Raw genomic sequence first — 20,273 nt, 5'->3', positions numbered from 1 at the left:
ACACCCCTGAGCAAAAGAAGTTTCACCAGCATGAGTGGCAGAGTTCACAGCTCTGCATTGGTGGGAGAGCTTCTTCTCCTGATGTGCCTAACACCACACGGTGGGCCTCATTGCATTATGTTGATGGAAAAGTTCTCTACTATTGACACAGAGCAGATACACCATAGATATAACGGTAGTATAGCTGCATCGAGACAGCTATGCTGCTGTGAGTTCTGACATGCAGACATAGCCCTTATTTCAATTAATAAGGGTTACATCAATGGGGCCAAATGGTACAATTCTGCCTTCTGTTATGCGTACAGCTCTCAGTGATTTAGGTCCACCTGTGTAATAGAGAACAAATTAAGGTCCAAAAGAGAATTTTTAAAAATTTAGTGTCACAGCAAAGATCAATTCAAAAAACATACAAATTTATATTGCTAGCTTCCTTATGGTTATGCCTGTGGAATGAAGCCATGGTCAGCCTAACCTAATCTTCAGAGAGCTTCAAAGTGCCTTTAAAAAAATTATTATCAGAAATGTGTTGACATAGTCAATTCAGCTCTGGGAAGTGTGGAAATGATGTACTGTAGTGATGTAATAAAATATAGATTTAAAGAGACACTGCGGTATGAAATTTGAAGAAAAGATGGGGAAAAAGAAGGCTTCAGGAAACATAACCTTTTTCATATGTCTTAGTATAAATTCAGTTACAATAGACATATCTAGAAACAGAATTCATAAACAATTTTCACTTTGGGCTGTATTACTTCAGCATTTTCTATGTATGAATAATTTTGTGTTGCAGAGAATGCTATATAGTGGTGAATATAGAGAAAATGCCAAACCACTTTGTTAGAAGATGGTTGTTGTAAGTCTTACATCATGACAGATTTGTTTGAAATATGCATTTTTAATCAACCGACTTTCTATTGTGCTATAGCCTAAAGAAAGAAATCACTGCAGTGCCCCCTGCTGGTGAATGGCAGCTCACTGTTTCAGTAATGTCAGTGATTGACTGAACCAAACCCATTGCTGACATAAAGCCAAGGGTGATGCTGAAGACTGCCAGTTCATTTTAAATCACATCATTAAAATAACAGAACTATATATCAATATAAAACTACCATTCACTGATTCTTCTTCATTTTTTAGACATGTGATGGTTTACTGCTGCTGAGTTTGGCTGAAAAAAATATGAACACTTCACAAAAAGAATGTTTGTTTTTAAACCTCCTCTGTTTTTATTCACTAGTTCCCTCCTTTTCAAATTAAAATTATCTTTCTAACTAGCAATTCAAGAAATGTTTTAAGTGTGTAAACTTTTCTACCAATTCACACACATAAAGCCCATTGATTTCCTGGGAATCTTTTTCCTGATCCTACAAAGGGAGTTCTATTGGGTGGAATACGATGTAACGTCCCAGTCTTACGAATGCTTGTACATTAGTCCCACTGGGACTAATTGACTATAAATATTTGCAGATCAGATTGTAAGCTTGTAATATGTCTAGAAATGCATTTGCAGCATTTTAAATTATTTTAATAAATTGGGGAATTCTTAAGTGCCATATATGTTACTCCTTTTATTGGTTAAGAAAAATTTAAATTCTCCTCTATGTCTGCAAGTTTAGGAGATTTTATCTGTAATCTGTTTTGCCTTTGCTTTCTCAAGACAAAAAATTCCTTCATGATTATTAATTATTCTTAATCTATAAAATTGCAGTAAAGAAAATACTAAATTTAGATCCACTCTCAAATTCAATAATAACACTATCTGCATTACTGAAATTAAATCTTATAATTACTTATATTATCAATCTCCCTATTTTCATAACCTCATGGGCCATGAAAGGGATTAGTTAGGACATGCAAATACTATGGATTGTCAAGAACTAAGTATCTTTTTTATGGCTCCAGCAACTACTCAGCCAAAGGCTAGCAGAGGATTTTTAACAACTCTGAGATATCTACCATTAGTATAAACTTGACATAAAATATCAAATGGTTAAATAACTATATTTTTTACAATTTTTGTTTTCCGACTGTTCAATTGTAGTTAATAATGGTTGGATTATGGACAAATACATTTTAAGGAATTTTTTTACAGGCAGCATGTGAGGTATATATGAAGTTACAATGCACAGTATGCAATGGGGCCATATTCTGATAACATTTACACAGAGGTTAATCCAAACGGACTCAGTTGAAAATAAAGAAGTTACTCATTATATATCCAGCATAACTGAGAGTTGAATTTGGCTCAATAGATTGTGGGTGCTAGAAGTTATTCAGATTAACTTCAGTGAACTTCATAAATACTTTCCAGACTTTTGAAAGAAAAACCCATTTAAAACTATAATTTACATAATAAACAAACATTCAAATATGCAGTCACAAATCTTTTCAAGAGATCACAAATGTGTGAAGAAAAATGGACAAATATCCTTTAAGGATTACTCTATTTAACAAAATAAACTCCACTTTTAAAATTATGATTAAATGTTACTGTTGTGGTACAAGTGGACAAAAGACAAGTAGGTTCTAAACAGCGGCTTAGAACTTTCTTTATGCCCTTTTGGATAAAATAGACATAATTGTGAACTTGTAATCAGGCAAATTTTTAAAGAATGAGTCAGCCTGAAAACTGAATTTCTTGACTTTGTTGGTTCATCTTAGGGTTAAGAACAGCTTTTTTTGCACTTCATTTCATTACATGTCATTAAAATACAGTCATTTAATACAGAACCTGTTATATCTTTCTGTGGGACCCAGTCTTGCAAAAGACAGCAGTTAATCAGAGCTTTTCTAGTGTTAGTCAAATTACACATCTCTAAAATCCACCTGCGGCCTCTAATTGCAGTGTCGTTGCATGGTTCATGAGGAAGAACCATTTAGGTCCAGCTAGCCTCTGGTGTCTGCCTGTCATAGTGGCTAGTCACTGACTATTTCTCTCGGACTGAAGGAGCAGGGCTGATAGCAGAAATGCAGATTGCTTGCACAGAAGTAGTATAACATTTTTGAAAGTACTGAATCCATAACGAACTTAAATTTCCAAGACTCCTAAGTCACTTAGGTACCTATGAAAATGTTATGCTTATGGCCACATTCTTATTTACCCTATTCCCACATAACACTGCCTTTGTCCTGTGCAGTCTTTGATATGTGCATTAATATAATTGACTCCCAATTTGAGCTTCCTTTGCACTGCAAAAGTGGCATGAAATGCACTTGTAGGGTTTTTTTTAATACTAAGCTCAGTATGTTCCCCTTTTGGTAAAACTGTGTTTATGAACTAAACATAATTAACCATCCATAAGTTTTGTCTTGAAAGAGCAAAAACAAAAAAATTATTGATGATAATTTCAAAATTTGCTCTTAACCAATTTTTTTTAATTAGCAAAAACGTTTAAACCAAACTTTTGTCAAGTGGTCACCTAATAAGTTGATGAATATTTGAAAGTGAAATACATATGCAATGGTATTGTAGCTGTGTTGGTCACAGGATATTAGAGGTACAATGTGGGTGACCTTTTATTGCACCCGCTTCTGTTGGTATCAGAGACAAGCTTTTGAGCTACACACAGATGAAGAAGAGCGCCATGTATCTCGAAAGTATGTCTCTGTCACCAACAGAAATGGGTCCAAAAAAAGATATTGCCTCACCCAGCTTGTGTGTCTAGAGAAAGATTTGTATATTTATCCATTTATTGTATGTGCCTAATCCTATTCGAGTAAGATTCCCCCCCCCCCCCAAAAGAATTCCTTTACTTATAGTCTATTCTAGCATAATCTGTAATTTCTTCTCGGAACTATTATACTTTATTTTTTTCACTATCTTAAGGCCATGTACCTCGAATAGCAATCCTTCCAAGGAATTTTACTAAAGAGAGACATTTTTGAGATATTCAAATATGGCATTTGTAATCACTGTTGTATCTTGGTAATGAGAATTGTTAGGAGAAGCTTTGGGGGAGGCTAATTTTTTTTTTCTGCTTCAGCCAAAAAATTAGGAATTACAGACGTGCCTGCTGAGGTGATTACCTTTATTTCCCATGCAACACAAAACCGATTGAGAACAGTGATAGAAAAAGTAACGATGGTAACGCAGCACCGAATGGAATCACACAAAGTAAGTATGAAAAGATGGTACTGAATTGCTGTCCAATGATATAGCTTTTTGAATGATTGCTCATGTCCACTCTATATTAAGTGTGTGTGTTTCCCACATGCACCAGTGCTAAAAGGTTTTTCTCTCTGTGGAATCCATAGGGGACTGTCTCTGGTGCCCTCTAGAGTAGCACCTATATGGTGCAGTATAAGGGGTACCACAGGCACCCTTCACCATCAATTCCTTCTTGCCACCAATGACAGTGTTTAGCTACCTTGTGTTAGCTGTGTTTGCTTCGTTCAGTTCTGTGAACTTTTACTCTTATATTATCGTTATCCTTTAGTGTTGATTAATTAGTTGGTCCTGGACAGGACATTGCCTAGGCATGGACATGCTCTAATCCCCAGGTTTCAAGTGCTGCAACAGCTGCAAGGATCCTGTTCCCATCAGTGATCTTCACAATAGTATGCTCAAGGTTTCTGAGAGAAGAGCACATTAATGCAGTTGTTGATGGTTCAAACCCCAGATGAAGAAGGAGAGAGATGTTCATCTATGGTCACTCACGATGGAGTCAATAGTAATTCTAGCACCAGGGCAGAGATCTGACTCAGCCCGAGTATCACGGCCACTGGCACCCTTGTCAAGCATTACTGATTCCCCTCTCCAGTCCAAGGGACAGGCAAAGGGTAGATCTCCTACCTCCTGCAAGAGAAAGAAGAGGGCCAAAGGGGAGCCAAGACCCATGCTGGGTGGCTCAACCCCTCTGTCAGGGAGTCACACCCCAGTTCAAGCCAAGCAGTCCAGCCCAGCCCAAACTAAGACTGCTTCACTGAACAGTGTTGAGGACCTCCAGCAAATAGAAATCCCCTTGACATTTAAGGCCTTGCAGGCAGTGCAGAAAATCCACTACTGCTGCTGCCTACACTAGCTCAGGTGGTACCCCGACCTAAAGAAAAACTCACCTTGGATATTTCCACAGGTTCCTATCTCCGCAGCACCATTCCCCATCATGAGAGATGTCCCACCAGCACTCTCCCACTCAGAGCTGTCCCGCTTCAAGCATAGAGAGACAAGCTCAGAAAAGCCCCTTTGAATCTCCAAATGTTGGAGTGCTTACAGCAGGAGTCAGGTGTATCTGAGCTCCTGCTGTGAGAGCATATCCTGGTTGAGATCCATGGAGGCACCTCCTCCCAGTAGGAGCATCATTACTGTCCTTCATCTCTCCCCTGCCTTGGTGCCAGTCGCATGACCGCTGCAGTGAACAAGGCTGCCAATCACACTTCCATCAACAACAGTCACCGAGAGGCCTGGCCCCCAAGAGATCAGCCTGCTCTAGTTCTTGATTTCACTCTAGGCCCTGGTAATGTTTGAACAGTGTGAGGCGCAGATCTCCAGAGTAACATTGCCTATCACACTCATTTCTGCAATCTACTGGATTACTTAGTCCACCTCAAGAACTAGGGGCGGGCTCTTTTGTGTCTCATAGTGCACTGGTAGTGCATAGTGCATCTGATTCAAGGTGTTCTCTCAGAACTTGTCTGTCCATTTCTTGAGGGGACTGGAGAGACTCTTCCCACCGAGTTGAGCTTCTGTCCCACAGAGGAGCCTTAGTTTGGTTCTCAGCAGGCTCACCGGCCCACCTTTTGAGTACTTGGCATGCTGCTTGTTCTCCTATTTGTTGTGGAAGGTTGCATTCCTTGTGGCAATAATATTGGTAAGATGTGAGTTGGAACTTAAGGACATAGGAGCCGTTGTATAGCATATGTGGCAGGGTCAGGCTAGAGGACTTCTACAGAGTGGGAGAAAGGCAGCTCAAAAAGGGTAAAAGACTTGCTAAATAGAAGCAGGGGGCCGCAGGACAATTAGAAGCAGCTGGTAGGGAGCAGGCTCAGGCATATAGGGGACAGCTGACTCCACTGCTGGCTTTCTGGAGGCCTTTAAAAGCCTCCACAATTGGAAGGTGAGGGGGAGAGTGAGAGGACGGAAGGAGAGGTAGAGGAGATCCAGAGTCTGTTAGTAAATCAGAACAGCTTTAGAACAGAAACAGCAGAGGAGGGAGTCCCAAGAGGCGTAGCTAGCCTCTCTACTTCAGAAACCAGTTGCAAGCTCTGACCCCTGGGGAAGGGAGTGAGAGGCTGGCCTAAGCAATGGCCTGGGTAAGAGGGGCCCTTGCCACAGGTATGACTACATTGCATGGCTATTTCAGGATACTTCCAGTATCTTGAAATAGTTACCCTGCATCTACATAAGCCATCCATTATTTTGAAATATTTTTTTAAATAATGGGCACACTATTTTACCATCCTGGTAAAACTCATTGCACGATGGTTAAGGGATGACTCAAAATAGCACGAATAGCTTTATAGATACAACAAATTTCAAAATAATTCATTTAAAAATAGATTCGAAATAAGATATGCAATTTGCATAGCACAAATTGCATATCTTATTTTGAGTTTAGAGTGCCGTGTAGACACACCCACAGTCTTCTACAAGAACAAGATCCAACTGCTGCCCCATCTGTCCTTCCCATCAAAGGTGGGGTCCTTCTTCCACGTGAACCAGAACATCTTCCTCCCTGTCAGAGTTTCTGGTAAAAAGGAACTGATGGTAGAGGAGCCAATGGCATCCCTTATACCGCATCATACAAGTGCTACTCCAGAGGATGTCAGAGCCAGTCCCCTACAGATACCACTGTAGGAAAAACTTTGGGCACCAGTGCATGTGGTGAGTACACACTTCTAACATGGAATGGACATAAGTAACACATGTTGAAGAACACCAGTTATGGACAAAGGTAACATTCTTTTTGAGAGATTTCAGAAATAAATCTGTTCTTTCCTTTCTTAGCACACTATAGGTGGAATATTTGCACTGTCCATGGCATAGTTTGGTCAGAATCCAGCTATGCGTAATTAATGAGAGCTGGTAGGCACCTTTCTCTGATAGAACACGTCCATGGTATTTTTCCTTAAAATCACTGTAAATGATTACTATTTCAATTAACAGTACTAAAATCGCTTGTAGGATAGCAGTTAAACTGTTTCTACCTGTGAGTCATGGTTGAAATTGTTCTCATCTCAGGGCCATGGTATCCACATTGTGGATTGAAATTGCTTGCCTTATGTGTAAATCTGCTTTTAACAGAGCTTATCCTTCTACTTCTTGAAGATGAGAAAAATTAGTACATATAGAATTTGCTGAAGTAACATTGTTCCAAGCAATGAATACATCAGAGTATACAAAGATGAGCTCTTGTATACTGGGCTGAAACTGAAATGAAAAGTGATCATTTGAAATCAGCTTTCAATATTTTAGAATGTGTATCTAATGTATATTAATTAATAATGGAAGGAAATGCCACATATTTTTCTTAGTCAAGCAGTCTGAAAATTCAGAGGTTTAACACCCTCTTGCTGGTGAGTGTTATCTTACAGAAAAGTGACATGATTTGGGTATCTGGCACTGTGGGAGCTCTGGTAAAAGATTGCAAATTAGTTTCTGATCACTGGTAATAGAAAACCTTCAACAGGCAAGTGGAATTTTTATTCCTTAACCATTAATACTAAAGATATTTTTAGTTTTGTTAAACTAGTATTAAAGCAGGGTGAAAAGGTCATAGAGTGGCAGTTTGGACCCTCCGAGTCTCTATCAGGTAGACCCTTAAGATGAGTAGCTTGTCTTCCTTCAACTCAAAAGATGAAATTCCTTGGTCCAGTAATACTTGGACTGGCTTTCGAGGGAACCAGCTGCATCCCAACTGCGTAAATATGACCATTCTGATTGTACTTAACTAGCATCTCCAAAATTTCTTCTTTTCAGTCGTCTGTGTCCAGTGGCTGATTAAAGTGACTGAAAATAAACACATTGTTTATTCATCCAAAGGTACATAGCAACCCAGATAGCCCTGCTTCTGGATAGGAATGATGGACAGACACACCCTACCACGTACTCTGAGTGAGTGTCTCAGAGACTCATATGCAGGCCAGGGAATATTAGTAGTTCAGTGTATACCTTTTGATTCCAGGTTTGGGCCATGTCTTCACTAAATGGAAGATCGATGCTGCTGCAGTCGACCTTCTGGACTTCGATTTAGTGAGTCTAGTTAAGACTTGCTAAATCAATCTCAGTGGGTACCCTTGTCGGCAGTCCGTGCTCCTGCTTCTGCAAGAAGTAAGGGATGCTGATGGGAGCATTTGCTCCACTTAGCCTCCTGCTGTGGGGACAGCAGGGAAACTTGAAACAAGGTACATCGACTCCAGCTGGAGTTGTGTATGTTGATTCAACCTTCCCTTTTAGTGTAGACCTGGTCTAAATCTCGGTAACATAGGGAAGAGAATATTTCCCAGTTAATAGCTTCCTAGTAATTTCCCTCTCTGACAGTGACTTTCCTCCCATCAGCTTCTTTTAATTCCTTGTAGTAAAGCAAGTTTGTAGAAAGCAGATAAACAGATATGCAATGTACTGTTCATAAAAAACAATAGCTAATTCCCTCATTCTCCACTTAAACATTAAAAATGTCTTGTGCTCCCATGCAGCCAGCATCATAAATAATTAGTTTGAGAGCCAATATCTTTATAGTCTTTTGCCTTTGTCCATTTCATTTTAACATAGATCTGTTTTAACTTGTGTTTTAAGTTGTAAATGTTTTTTTGAAGTTCTATGCATTTTGACAATTCCTATAACTGTATTAAATATAAGACCTGCAATTTATATCTAGGTTTAATTGTCTACTGTGTAATCATAAAATTAAATACCACAGTTTTCAGTTACTTAATCCATTGTTTTGATTTATATAAGTGTGCCGTACCTCTGACATGGATTAATCAATCCATACAGTTTGTATTTAAAAATGTTATGGTACACAACTAATTGATAACATTATTTTTATCTACAATTCTAACAATAATCTGTTGGGAAGATACTAAGGCATAGTAGTTTAAAAGCCTGCATGATTTATAGCTTTATTAAGATGTCTTGTTTTTATAAAATATTTCGTATTTCCTAGGACAATGAATGGTATGAACAAGCTACAGATGTTCGATCACAACTGAAGTTTTTTGAACAGTTGGAACATTTAGAAAAACAAAGGAAAGATGAACAAGAAAGGGAAATTTTGTTAAAGGCAGCCAAGGTACTTGTTTTATTTCCTGTTTAAAAAAACAAATATTACATTGTAGTATTTATGAATCAAATATGTATCAAATAGTAGTACTTTTGTATACAAATATATGTGTATTTATTTATGTATCAAAAGGTAATATAACAAAAATTATGTATATATTCATTGGCCAAGTTCAGCAAGGCTAATGTAAAAGAGGTTGAATAAATGGCTTGTAGATGTACTCTGTTTGATTTAACTTTCTCTTCCCTTGCAAGTGCACATGCTCTAGTTTTTTACCAGTGAACATCAGTTCCCATGGATCTCCAAGAACCTTTGTGTTGTCTTAAACCTGATATAATACATTCTGCTGGCACATTTTCCCCAGCAGGGATAAATTGGGTCATCTGTACTGAAACTTGAGGCCAGTTCTAATGCTTCTATTATTATGTAAAGACATTTTCCATTTAAACAACTTTTCATTTAGAGTTCTTAATACTTTGTAAACTGATATCAATTGTACGTTGTATGTTATTCACACACATAAGCTATGTTCAAGCAGCTATTTGGTTTAAAATTAAAAAAAAGGAAACTCAGGTAATCCACTCTCAGTGCACTGGGTTATGTTCATTTATCAGAATTATAATCTGTAGAATCATTCCTGCCCTTATCTGGAGCAGTGCCGTGCACTGAAACTCCCATTAGTTGTGGGTATTCAAAGGAATTCAAGATGAGCATGTGCACTTGCAAGGGTATTCAAAGGCATGGTCACCTGTCTTTGTAGGACCCACCACAATCCAGGCTCACAAGAAAAACAGGACTTTTCACAGATCATTGACTAGAGCACTGGGTCATTAAGTCCTTAAGTACCAATAATAGCTTTCACTAGAAGACCTAGATTAATAAATAGGGTTATACTTCATATTTCTAATTTTACATATGAGAAAGATAAACACACAAATAGAATATAAACAGTCAGGCGATTACAAGTTCTTGAATGTTAGGATACTTGTCCTGTTTTGCATAAAACATATTGCATAAAACAAGTTATGCGTATTCATATTCAAAAACATATTTCCATAAAATATGGGGACACAGTGTCACAGATACTGAATAGCATTGACACGATTCCATATGGGTTTTTCCCCAAAGTTTATGGAATCTTGTAATAATTTGGTTAGGAATTTCCCCTAACATTACATCACAAAGAACTCCAGTGATATATTGTTGTAAATGTAGTTAAAGCTTTAAAATAGTTAAAGCTTTAAAATGCAAAATGTTCTCCTAATTAAGTTCTACAAATATGCTTGTGGCTTAGTAAATCACATTGGTGGACAATGATACTGAGAGAATCAGTGTCCAGTCTGGACTGGGGCTTCTGTTTCTCTGGTTTCAGTTACAAAGGTGACTTTTGGGTGTCAAATGCAATAGTCCAGCAGTAGTTAAACAACTGGGCCAATTCTCCATTATTTGGGCTGGAGGTAAAGTGATATACTGTGGCTGCTAATTCTTAGCAAGGGCTTCATGAGACTCTTACGTGAATGGAAAGAGGTCCCTCTGTGAGTCTCCTCTTCTCAGAAATATCATATTTCTTGGTGGCATCCATACTTTAAAATAAAGTTCTCTCATTTCTTGTTTTCAGCCCGTATGGATTGTGTATATGTGACAAAAGAAATTGTGATGTTGAAAGGAAAAATACCTATGGAAGGGATGTTTTCAGGTTGAGTGAGGGAAATGCTCAATTTACAGAAAAATGGGTCTTCCCTGGTCCGGCACCCTCAAACTTGATTGGTCCCAAATGAGGGATTTTGCTGAACCAGAGGAAATCATTTCTAGCCTCCGTGCTCCTGGCTCTACCCCCTGCATTGGCCCCCGCCCCCACTGAGTTTTCTGGCTCCCCCCCCGCAGCCTAACTGAGCCACATGCCAACTCCTGGCCCTCCCCCCCCAGGCCAGTCCAGCTGAGCCATGCACCAGGCTTTCTGGCTCTCCCATTCTCCTCGCTCCCCAGCTGGGCTGCGTGTCACTCTCCCCTCATTCCCCAGCATTACACCAGGCTCATGGCCCCTCACCCCCTGCAGTGCACTGGGATTCTCTGATCCTGGAAACCTGTGGTCCAGAAGAACCATGGATGTTGCCAGATCAGAGAGTCTTGGTTTATAGAGGAGCAACCTGTAAAGAATGTAGTATTATCCTGGAAGATTGAGGGTGAGTACAGTGGTTCATATTAAAAAAGGAGTTATTTGTCTTACCATATAATTGATCTTAATATACATAGAAAGATATCTCAAATCTTACAATATAATACGATAATCTCATATAGCATAAGATACATGATTATTTTTAATGTGAACCTCTCTATCTGTATTTTTAAAGTTATACTGTTTGACTCCAGTTGATCTTTTTTAAATTGCCTTGTCTGTAACATTCATATTTAAATGATCCTAAATAACTTGAGGGACTCAAGGGCTCAGGGGATTGGTAAAGGAGTAATGAACCTTTTCCCCGTGCCACCACCAGTTCATGTGTGACCCAGTTTCATAGTGATTGAAATTTATTGCTGTCTGATAGCTGTTCAGTAGTCTGTGTGAAAACAGTTGATGATTCCCATCCAGCTCTTAGTGACTTTCATAGTGATATATTCCTACAATACATCTATCGCATTTATCAATGTAATTTGAAGCTCTATCAGAGAGACTAATGATAAAAATTAATACTGACAAAGAACTAGACCAATGGTTTTCAACCGCTGGTCTCTGGACCTCCAGGAATCTACAGACTAGGTCTAAGATTTCCAAAGGGGCCTGCATTTTCATTTGCATTTTTTAAGGGTTTGCAAATGAAAAGAGTTTAAACTGTTGAACTTTTGAAAATGCAACAGTGACTAGTCATTCGATTGGATGATTTCCTAGGAATTCTCTGACTTCAGCTCCTACAGTTGTATGAATCCTCTGATGGGTCTTTCCAGGAATGGTACAGAGAATGCTGTGTTTGTTCTATGACTTGAGATATCTGTAAGATACATTAAACAGACATTCTTGTTACCAGGCCAGCTGAGCTGGATTTTAACTACTGACAAAATATTTAACCAAGTGTTAGTAGTTGACTGTTTGATATCCTTGTCAGCAGAGAGGCCAATAATTGATCCAGCTCTTGGAAACTGAACTACCCATGCACTCTAAAGCTTTATCTACACTTGCTAGGAGATCAGCACTGCAGGAATCAATCTTCTGGGGGTTGATTTAATGGCTCTAGTAAAGATCCACTAAATCCATAACTGATCTTGCTCCAATCAACCCAAATCCTCCACCGAGCAAGAAGAGTAAGTAGAGTTGATGGGAGAGTGTCTTCCATTGATCTCCACACCGTGGAGACAATGTGGTAGCTTGTGGTAGCTATGCTATTCATGTAGCTGGAGTTGCATGCTTTAGTTGACACTGCCCGTTAATGTAGACCTGGCCGAAGAGGTGGTCTGTCTAGGTCAGGGTTAGGCAATATAAGGCTTGTGCCTGTGCTGTGTCTGCTCTGTGACTAAATGGAGAGCTTCTTTATATAGGGATGTGAAAGGGACATCTTTTGTGAACACACTCTCTCTCTCTACCTCTTTGTAGATTTTGAAGCCAAATGTAAGAGAATAGGTTTGATTTACACATTCAAAACTGTTACTGTTCATCCAGAGACAGATTTTTATAATTTTAGCCATTGCAGTGGAATATTAAACACAATTGTTTCCTATCCCAATGGGCTTTTATTTTCAATAACCAAATAATGTTAATTGCACTATTAATAGTGGTATTACTGTGCATAGGGAATGCTGTGATTACTTGTTTCATTCAGAGTGAAAAAGCTTGCTTGGATGCTTGGAATTAAAGATATGCTGAGAACCTGAAGATGGGAAATGCTTTTTTTTTTTTTATAAATGCGGCTTTCTGATAGGCTTGCTTATTGTGGCTTTGAAATGTAACAAAATGTATTATAAAGATAGCCAGTCACAGGTCAAAAGGGAGATTTTAGGATAAGTTTTAAAGAAGATAAGTTGCTAAGGCTTTGTCTGTATTGAGCAAGAAAGTATGCAACAGGCAGTTATGGAGTAATTTGCCCATAGAAGAAATTTGTTAACTGTTAGTTTGGTTTATGTCTATGATACGAGTAGATGATAAAAGCTCAATATGTCAAGGCATTTCTGACTAATGGGTCAAGTCCACAGTTCTTTTCCCCACTGTTTCTACTCTCTCTCTGGTAGAAGTGGCTGGAGTGAGGTTGTGTCTCTCCTCCACCCTCCCCAAACCCAATGTGATCCCCAGCCATTTCCTGTCTTGGACCCCCTCTTTCTGTGTCAGACACCATGGCAATTAATTCAGTATGAAAATATAGATTTGGAGATGTTGACTTGTCAAGGGACAGTTCCACATTATGGCAAGAGGGTCTATACCATATAATGGTGACTGAAACAGCATTACTTTATTTTAATTTGTCTTGGTGAAAAATATCGAGGTGAGAGAACAATGCCATAAAACAACTGGCCATGCCTTCTCTGCGTACAAAGCCCAAGCCCTACATAGGGAATGTGTATCAGGGCAGGCTCTTCCCCTTTTATACTCTTCCCCTTTTATACTCTTCTAGTCAGGATCCACTGGTATTTGCTCTCCTCTGGATGCAGTTTGTCAGGGGAACAGGTCTGTTTGTCAGGAAGGTAGGGAAAATTACATTCTTAGAAAGCAACACAGCAAAGAGCGGTCTTAGAACAATATAAAGGTCAAAAGCCAGACTGAATCAGTTGAATTTCTCTTCACATTTATTGTGGTCTGCATTGTGTGGGATTTTTAAAAGACCAAAACACAAATTTTGCATTACACTAAAAGTGTTGGTACTTGTTTGTTTATTGTCTCAATAACTGGAGATCTGAAAGGCTTATGTGTTAGAGTTTAATATATGGTCAATAATGAAAATGCTCTTGGTGACAGAAAGAAACATGATGTGAAACCATAGCTAGTGATCATGGCTTGATTTTATTTCTAAATGTTTTTTTGGATAGTTACACGCTTTTTATACTAGATGTATATAGATCAAGGTTGTCCATGTGCAAAGAATAGAGGGTGCATCTACACAGCACCCTAAACTTGAAATAAGGTACACAATTTGCACTATGCAAATTGCATATCTTATTTCAAATCTATTTTGAAATAGCTTATTTTGAAATTTGGCGCATCTACACAGTGCCAGATTTCAAAATAATGCACTATTTTGAGCCATCCCTTATCCCTTGTGCAACGAGGTTTACCAGGATGGCAAAATAGTGCACCTGTTATTTTTAAAAATATTTTGAAATACTGGGCGGGCTTTGTAGATGTGGGGTAGCTCTTTTGGGATATCTCCGGTTTCCCGAAATAGCCGTACAGTGTAGACTTACCTTAAGAAATAAATAGCATTTCATGTTACAGTATTTAAGAAGGTGAACATTTCTATATCGTTTATAAAACTGTCAAAATTTTAATTGAAATGATCATACTGGCTTCATTGCACATGAATTTTTCTCACTGTACGTTTACGTGAATAGCATGTATCACCCTACCAGATCCTGGGACATGTTTTATAGCCCATCCATTTTAGCATTGTTTGTTTTTGTTTGTTTGTGTAGTGTTTATGGTAATAACAAATTCTTGGGTACTAAAAATAAATGCAACAATCACAGGAGTGTAGTATCTTTTTTCATAGTCTCTTTTCGGTAAAAATTGACACTAGATTAGTGAATGAAACTGTACCTTTTAGTGCAGTTTTTAAAGTTTGGCGATATCTACGCTGGGAAGGTTTGGTGATAAAAGTGCTGTTGACATGCAAAAGTTGTCAAAAGTGAACACTGGTCAGACTGATTTTTCTGCTTCCCATTGTTGGCATTTCATGGCCACATTGCTAGCACCCTGTCGACAGATAGAGTAAAGCAATGTGGGTAAGCTATACTCTGTTTTGGGAAGGCAGAGCTGATCCCTGCATAATTTCTTGGGATTCCTTTGTGGCTCTGTGAGCTCTCTGTGCTAAGGAATATAAAATCAGCACAACAGTCTCCCCAGCTTTCCCTCTGCAGCAACAGTTTGCCAGCTGCTATGTACTTCGCAGGGCAGAGCGGGATCATTCCAATGATTTCTTCTTTGGTTCCCCAAACAGAGCAGGTCACTCAGCTGTCAGATACTTCTGGGAGCTTTGAAAGAAGAGGGGTGCAAGTCTACACAGCAGCAGAGATTTAAAAACAATGAGCACAGCCATCTGGGAAGCATTATGGAATACTGGCAGATGCCAGTTCTCTCGACAAAACAAACAGCAGAGTCCACAGTGGCTCTTTGTCAACAATAAAGGGAGGGGGAAAGAAAAAAGTCTCTCACAAGGCTGGAAGTCTTTTGTTGTAAAAAACTGGGTGTTTTTCCCAACAAAAGTCACATTGCAGTATAACTCTCTCACTGTTTCGTCGTCAAAAGGCAGGTTTTGGTGACAAAATGTACCAATGTAGACAAGACCTTAATATTAATTCTTGAAGATGGTACTTAAATTTGACCTCACTCCAGGCTACAATCCTCTATCCACTAAACAAGTGTCTGGTGAATAGTGGCAAAAGCAAATTTCTCTACACAGTCCTGCCGATGGGCTTCCATTTTCTTCTATAGAACTACCTCTCTAAGTTACGTCTATACTTGCTCCTTATCTTGAGTAGGGACCAAATGTAACCGACCAAAATTGCTAATGAGGAGTAACATTAGTTTAAACCCAAGGGGTTTGATTCGAACTAATGCGGCCCAGAGTGCACTTCCTGGTTCGAATCAGCTGGGGATCAGAATAGCGCGCGGGCGAGATTACGCTAATGAAGCACGGGATATTTAAATCCCCGCTTCATTAGCAATTTTGGTTGCCTACATTTGCATCTCTAGTTTGAACTAGGGTGCAAGTGTAGACGTACCCCAAGTGAGAGGAGAGTTTAGTCTCCATGCTCATTTAATCCTTTTCTGTCTCCGGAGACTAACAATGAGGGTGACAGTTTATGCAATACTGCTTCTTGTGAAATGGACTCCTTTCTGAACTGAAATGGCTCACTCTTTTCTGATAAGAAAATGGGGTGCTTAATTTTGAGAGATTTGAAATTGTATGTTACTTTCTACAATTTTAACAATTACAAACAAACCAATCCCCCCACAGCTTTTGGACATGCATTATTTCATGTCACCTCAGTGCAGCTGCAACTTAGCTGAAGGTAAAACCCTATTCAATGCTGCTTTTAACTTGAACTTTTTATTAACACAGCTAACGTGTTTCATGTTGCCAATTTATCTTCTTTAATGAAAAGTGAAAGTTATAAGTTGGTGCAGAGCCGTGGGTGAAGTTCTAATATCATCAATAGGGGAAAATAGGTTTAAAATTGAAACTGTTGGCACAGCAGTGGCTCTCAGTAGCACAGTACCTACAGTTGTGACTCTTAACTTTAATGAAAAAGATGAATTTGAAACATTAAAGTCTCCCAATATAGATTTTTTTTAAAGTGCCTATCCCTATACTGGGATGGATGTGCTTGCTGAAAGCAGAAGTTAATGCTAAGGGAGGAGGCCCTGAGAGCTTTTAAAACACAAGTCCTTTAAGCTTAAGGCTCCAAAGTGGTTCTGAATTTAACAGTGTATTTTACATTTTCGTAAATGACATAAAATTTTAAATATAGAGCAGCATTGATTTTACAAATTGTATGGATAAATTGTAAGTGCCTATTGAAATGTGAGCAAAAGGTCTGTAATTCTGATCACATGCATAATAATTCATATTCTATCTGTCTTGAAAAAATGTCTATAGGAAGAGGATATATTCAACTAAAATATATATAAAAAAATGTAACCTTTTCTCTTTTAAAAAATGCAAATGTTATCTAACTGCAAGGAAGACCTCTATGGGATGCATATCTCCTGCCTTAAAATGCAGCATCTGTTGTCATTCTATTTAATAATAATTTACTATAGTAGGAAGAAAAGCTAAGTTTTCAGAAAGCTGGGAAGTTTGACAAACTGCATTTTGAAATCCCTTAATTATTTATTGTGAATACATTTGAAACTCACACACCTACTGGGTGTGGTTCATTGTCCCATTTAGTGGTTCTTACAGAGAGAAAGAATGAGTGTGCTCTATAGCCTTAGTTAAGAGCAAGCTGGCTTCTAGCTTATGCTGTAGAGGCTCATGCGTTAAGATCCAGAAGACCCAGGTTTGGTTCTGCTTGTCAGCGATATACATGCATTTAACTTAACATTAGTGGATCGCATTTTCAAAGCTTATTATTTATATTAAAACTCAAAGTAAGTTATGAGCTTTTTAGCTAAGTGAGATGACAGGGTCCCTTCCCCGAGGAACTTACTAACTGCATAAACAAAATAGCATTTTGTCCAACCTAGGTAAACAGGTCATGTTTATCTAAGTAATTAATAAATGTCTTCTTAAATTCTAAGAGGCAGGATTAACAACTTTAAAAACAGCTGGTCATGGTCAACCCTAAAAGGGAATCTGAAGAGGAAGGCTGGGTTTTAAAAATGTTCTAGTTAAAATATATTAGATCACATTTAAGATAAATTGGCTATTTTTCTAATCTGGACATGGCCATATAGTTGAAAGATGGACACTCTAAAAGGAACCAAAGTGACTGAGTGGTGATGAACACATGCCTGAAAAAAAATCCATGATTTAAAGTTTGTATTTTTAGTATTCACTTTATTTAATGCTTCTGCGCTCTGAGGTTGTATAAGATGTTTGTCTGAAGGACAGAGAAGGTGGAGATGTGGCAGACTGAGATGGTAGGAGGGGTTCCAGTAAAAGGCACAGCATAGAAGAAGTCCTGGACACCAGAAGAAGAGAGCACAAAGAGTGTGATTAGTCTGATAGCTTGAGTGGAGTGAAGAAGACATGAAGGGAGTAAAAGAAGACAAGAGGATTATGTCTGTACTACAGAGTTAATTCGAGTTAACTTAATTTGAAATAGTTAATTTGAATTAAGCTAATTCGAAATAACGCATCTATACACAGAAACTATTTCAAAATAGTGTTTTGCTATTTCGAAATAGTGAGTCCACACTGAGTGGACCCTGAACCGAAGTTGAGGCTGGCCAGAACCAGTGCCGGCAGGGCATCAGGTTAGGACTTAGTGTGTGGGGCTGCTGTCTGAGGCTAACTGAGCTCTGTGCTTAAAGGGACCCTACCCCCACCCTGGACGGTCAGTTTTCAGGGTTCCCCGCTTGCTTGTCTACCTCGATGAGGGACAGCAAAGCAGTCCTGTCTTTGGAGTGCCCGTACTCGGGACACCACAGCACTTGGCCACATGGAGCCAAAGCTCCCCCTGGGCACGCCGATGCGTCTCGTGGGGTCGTTGCCGTCAGTCCAGCTGCACTTGCTGCAGGCTGCCTCCGAGGGGTATATCGGGGGGCTTTCAGGATCCTGGAGGCCCTGCAGGAGAGCGTCCACCCCGAGGAGCCCTCAGAGCCACCCTGGTCCTCCTCACTGGGGGCTCATGCCCCGTTCCTCCCTCATGTCCTTCCACTTACCCCTCCCTAGCCCCCCTTCCTGATGTCAAACAAAAGACATGTATGTTCAAAAATAGAAACTGGGTTTATTGAACAAAACTGGGGGGGGGGGAGGAGGGGATGAACCTTTGGGGAGACTGGGAAAAGGAGGTGGGAGAGGGGGAGAGAGAGGGTGATAGAGGGGAGGGGGAAACCTGGGAGGAGGGAGTTGGAAGGGGGAAGCAAGGGGAAGAAGGGGGAGGGGAAGCTCAGGGCCCAGGGTTGGGGGTCTCACCGGACCAACTTGATTTTCATGCAGACCTGCTCCTGGGTTCTCATGTGGCCTTTGGTGGCCAGGCTGGCAGCTATCCTGCCATAGATGGCCGCATTCTTCCGTCTGGTGCGGAGATCATGGACGTTGGGGGCATCCCCCCCAAACCTGAATAAGGTCCATGATCTCCACCCTGGACCAGGAATGCACCCGCCTTCTCCAGCCCCTGTCAGGCTCCTGGGAGCTCGCAGACTGGTCATGGGGAGCGGTGGAGGGCTGGCTGCCAGTGGCTTGCTGGCTCATGTTTTGGGGCCACTGGATCAGGGGCCCTGGTGGCCGCTGCTGGCTCTGGGCTGGTGGGCTTGGAGCTGGCACAGGCACTGTGGCCAGAGTTTACCCCTTTAATGGCTCCGGGACTGGGGAAGAGGAGAGTAAGTTTTCCTGGTTGTGCCCAGAGTGGCCACCAGGGCTCCCTGGGAAGGGCTGGAGGTCCCCTATTTTGAATTAAGCGTCTACACAGCACTTAATTCGAAATAGCTATTTTGAATTTGGCATTACTCCTCATAGAATGAGGTTTATCAAATTCGAATTAAGTGCTCCACTATTTCGAATTAATTTCAAAATAGCGGTTTGCATCTATAGACGCTATTAAAGTTAATTCAAAATAACTGCTGTTATTTCGAATTAACATTGCAGTGTAGACATACCTGAGGAGAGTGGTAAGTAGGAGGAGTACAGGATCTTTCGAAAAAGGGTTTTTTTCCTGAAAGAACTGCGTCTGGACAGCAGTTTCACTTTCGAAATACCCTTTTTTGAAAGAACACTGTGATGCTATTATGCAGATGAAGCATGGGATATTTAAATCTCCGCTTCATTTGCACTTTCGATCTGCCTAATTTACATCCCTCTTTCGAAAGAGGGATGTAGTGTAGACATAGCCTCAGAGACCCTCTTACCCTATGAGCTAGTGTGATGGCTAAGATCCCTTTATCTCTGCATCTTTATAACATACTCTTCATTATGTTTTCTGAGTGTTTTAGAAATCAGTTAAGCCACCTCTCCTAACAGTCCTTAGCTTTGAACTCTCTGGAACATGCTCTTGCTACAGGTCAAATAGCAGACACAGCAGAATTTATGTTGGATGGCTCTCAGAGGCAAAACACAACTGTTCACTTGAGCTTTAGCTTAAGGAAGGTCAACTAGAAGGCAATTTCATCTATTTTGTTAGTTTGAAAACTGTCTTTTATTAGAAGGCTTGATGAGCTTGATAAATTTATAAATGGGATTATATGACAAG

At 39.7% G+C, this 20,273-nt stretch overlaps 1 protein-coding gene across 2 annotated transcripts in view; it reads left to right on the top strand.

Moving 5' to 3' along the window:
* The window catches only part of LOC102463045 (transcription initiation factor TFIID subunit 4-like), a 274,416-nt gene that overhangs the window by 118,233 nt on the left and 135,910 nt on the right, over positions 1–20,273 (top strand). For both annotated transcript variants that reach the window (XM_075940091.2, XM_075940090.2), the window contains exons 11-12: positions 3,984–4,114; positions 9,102–9,227. In XM_075940091.2, the coding sequence (XP_075796206.1) occupies positions 3,984–4,114; positions 9,102–9,227 (257 nt within the window). The remainder of the gene's footprint in view (positions 1–3,983; positions 4,115–9,101; positions 9,228–20,273) is intronic.

The sequence above is a fragment of the Pelodiscus sinensis genome, chromosome 12 (assembly GCF_052426305.1).
Source record: "Pelodiscus sinensis isolate ZL-2025 chromosome 12, ASM5242630v1, whole genome shotgun sequence".
NCBI classification, from domain to species: domain Eukaryota; kingdom Metazoa; phylum Chordata; order Testudines; family Trionychidae; genus Pelodiscus; species Pelodiscus sinensis.
This window is presented reverse-complemented; position numbering and strand designations above follow the sequence as displayed.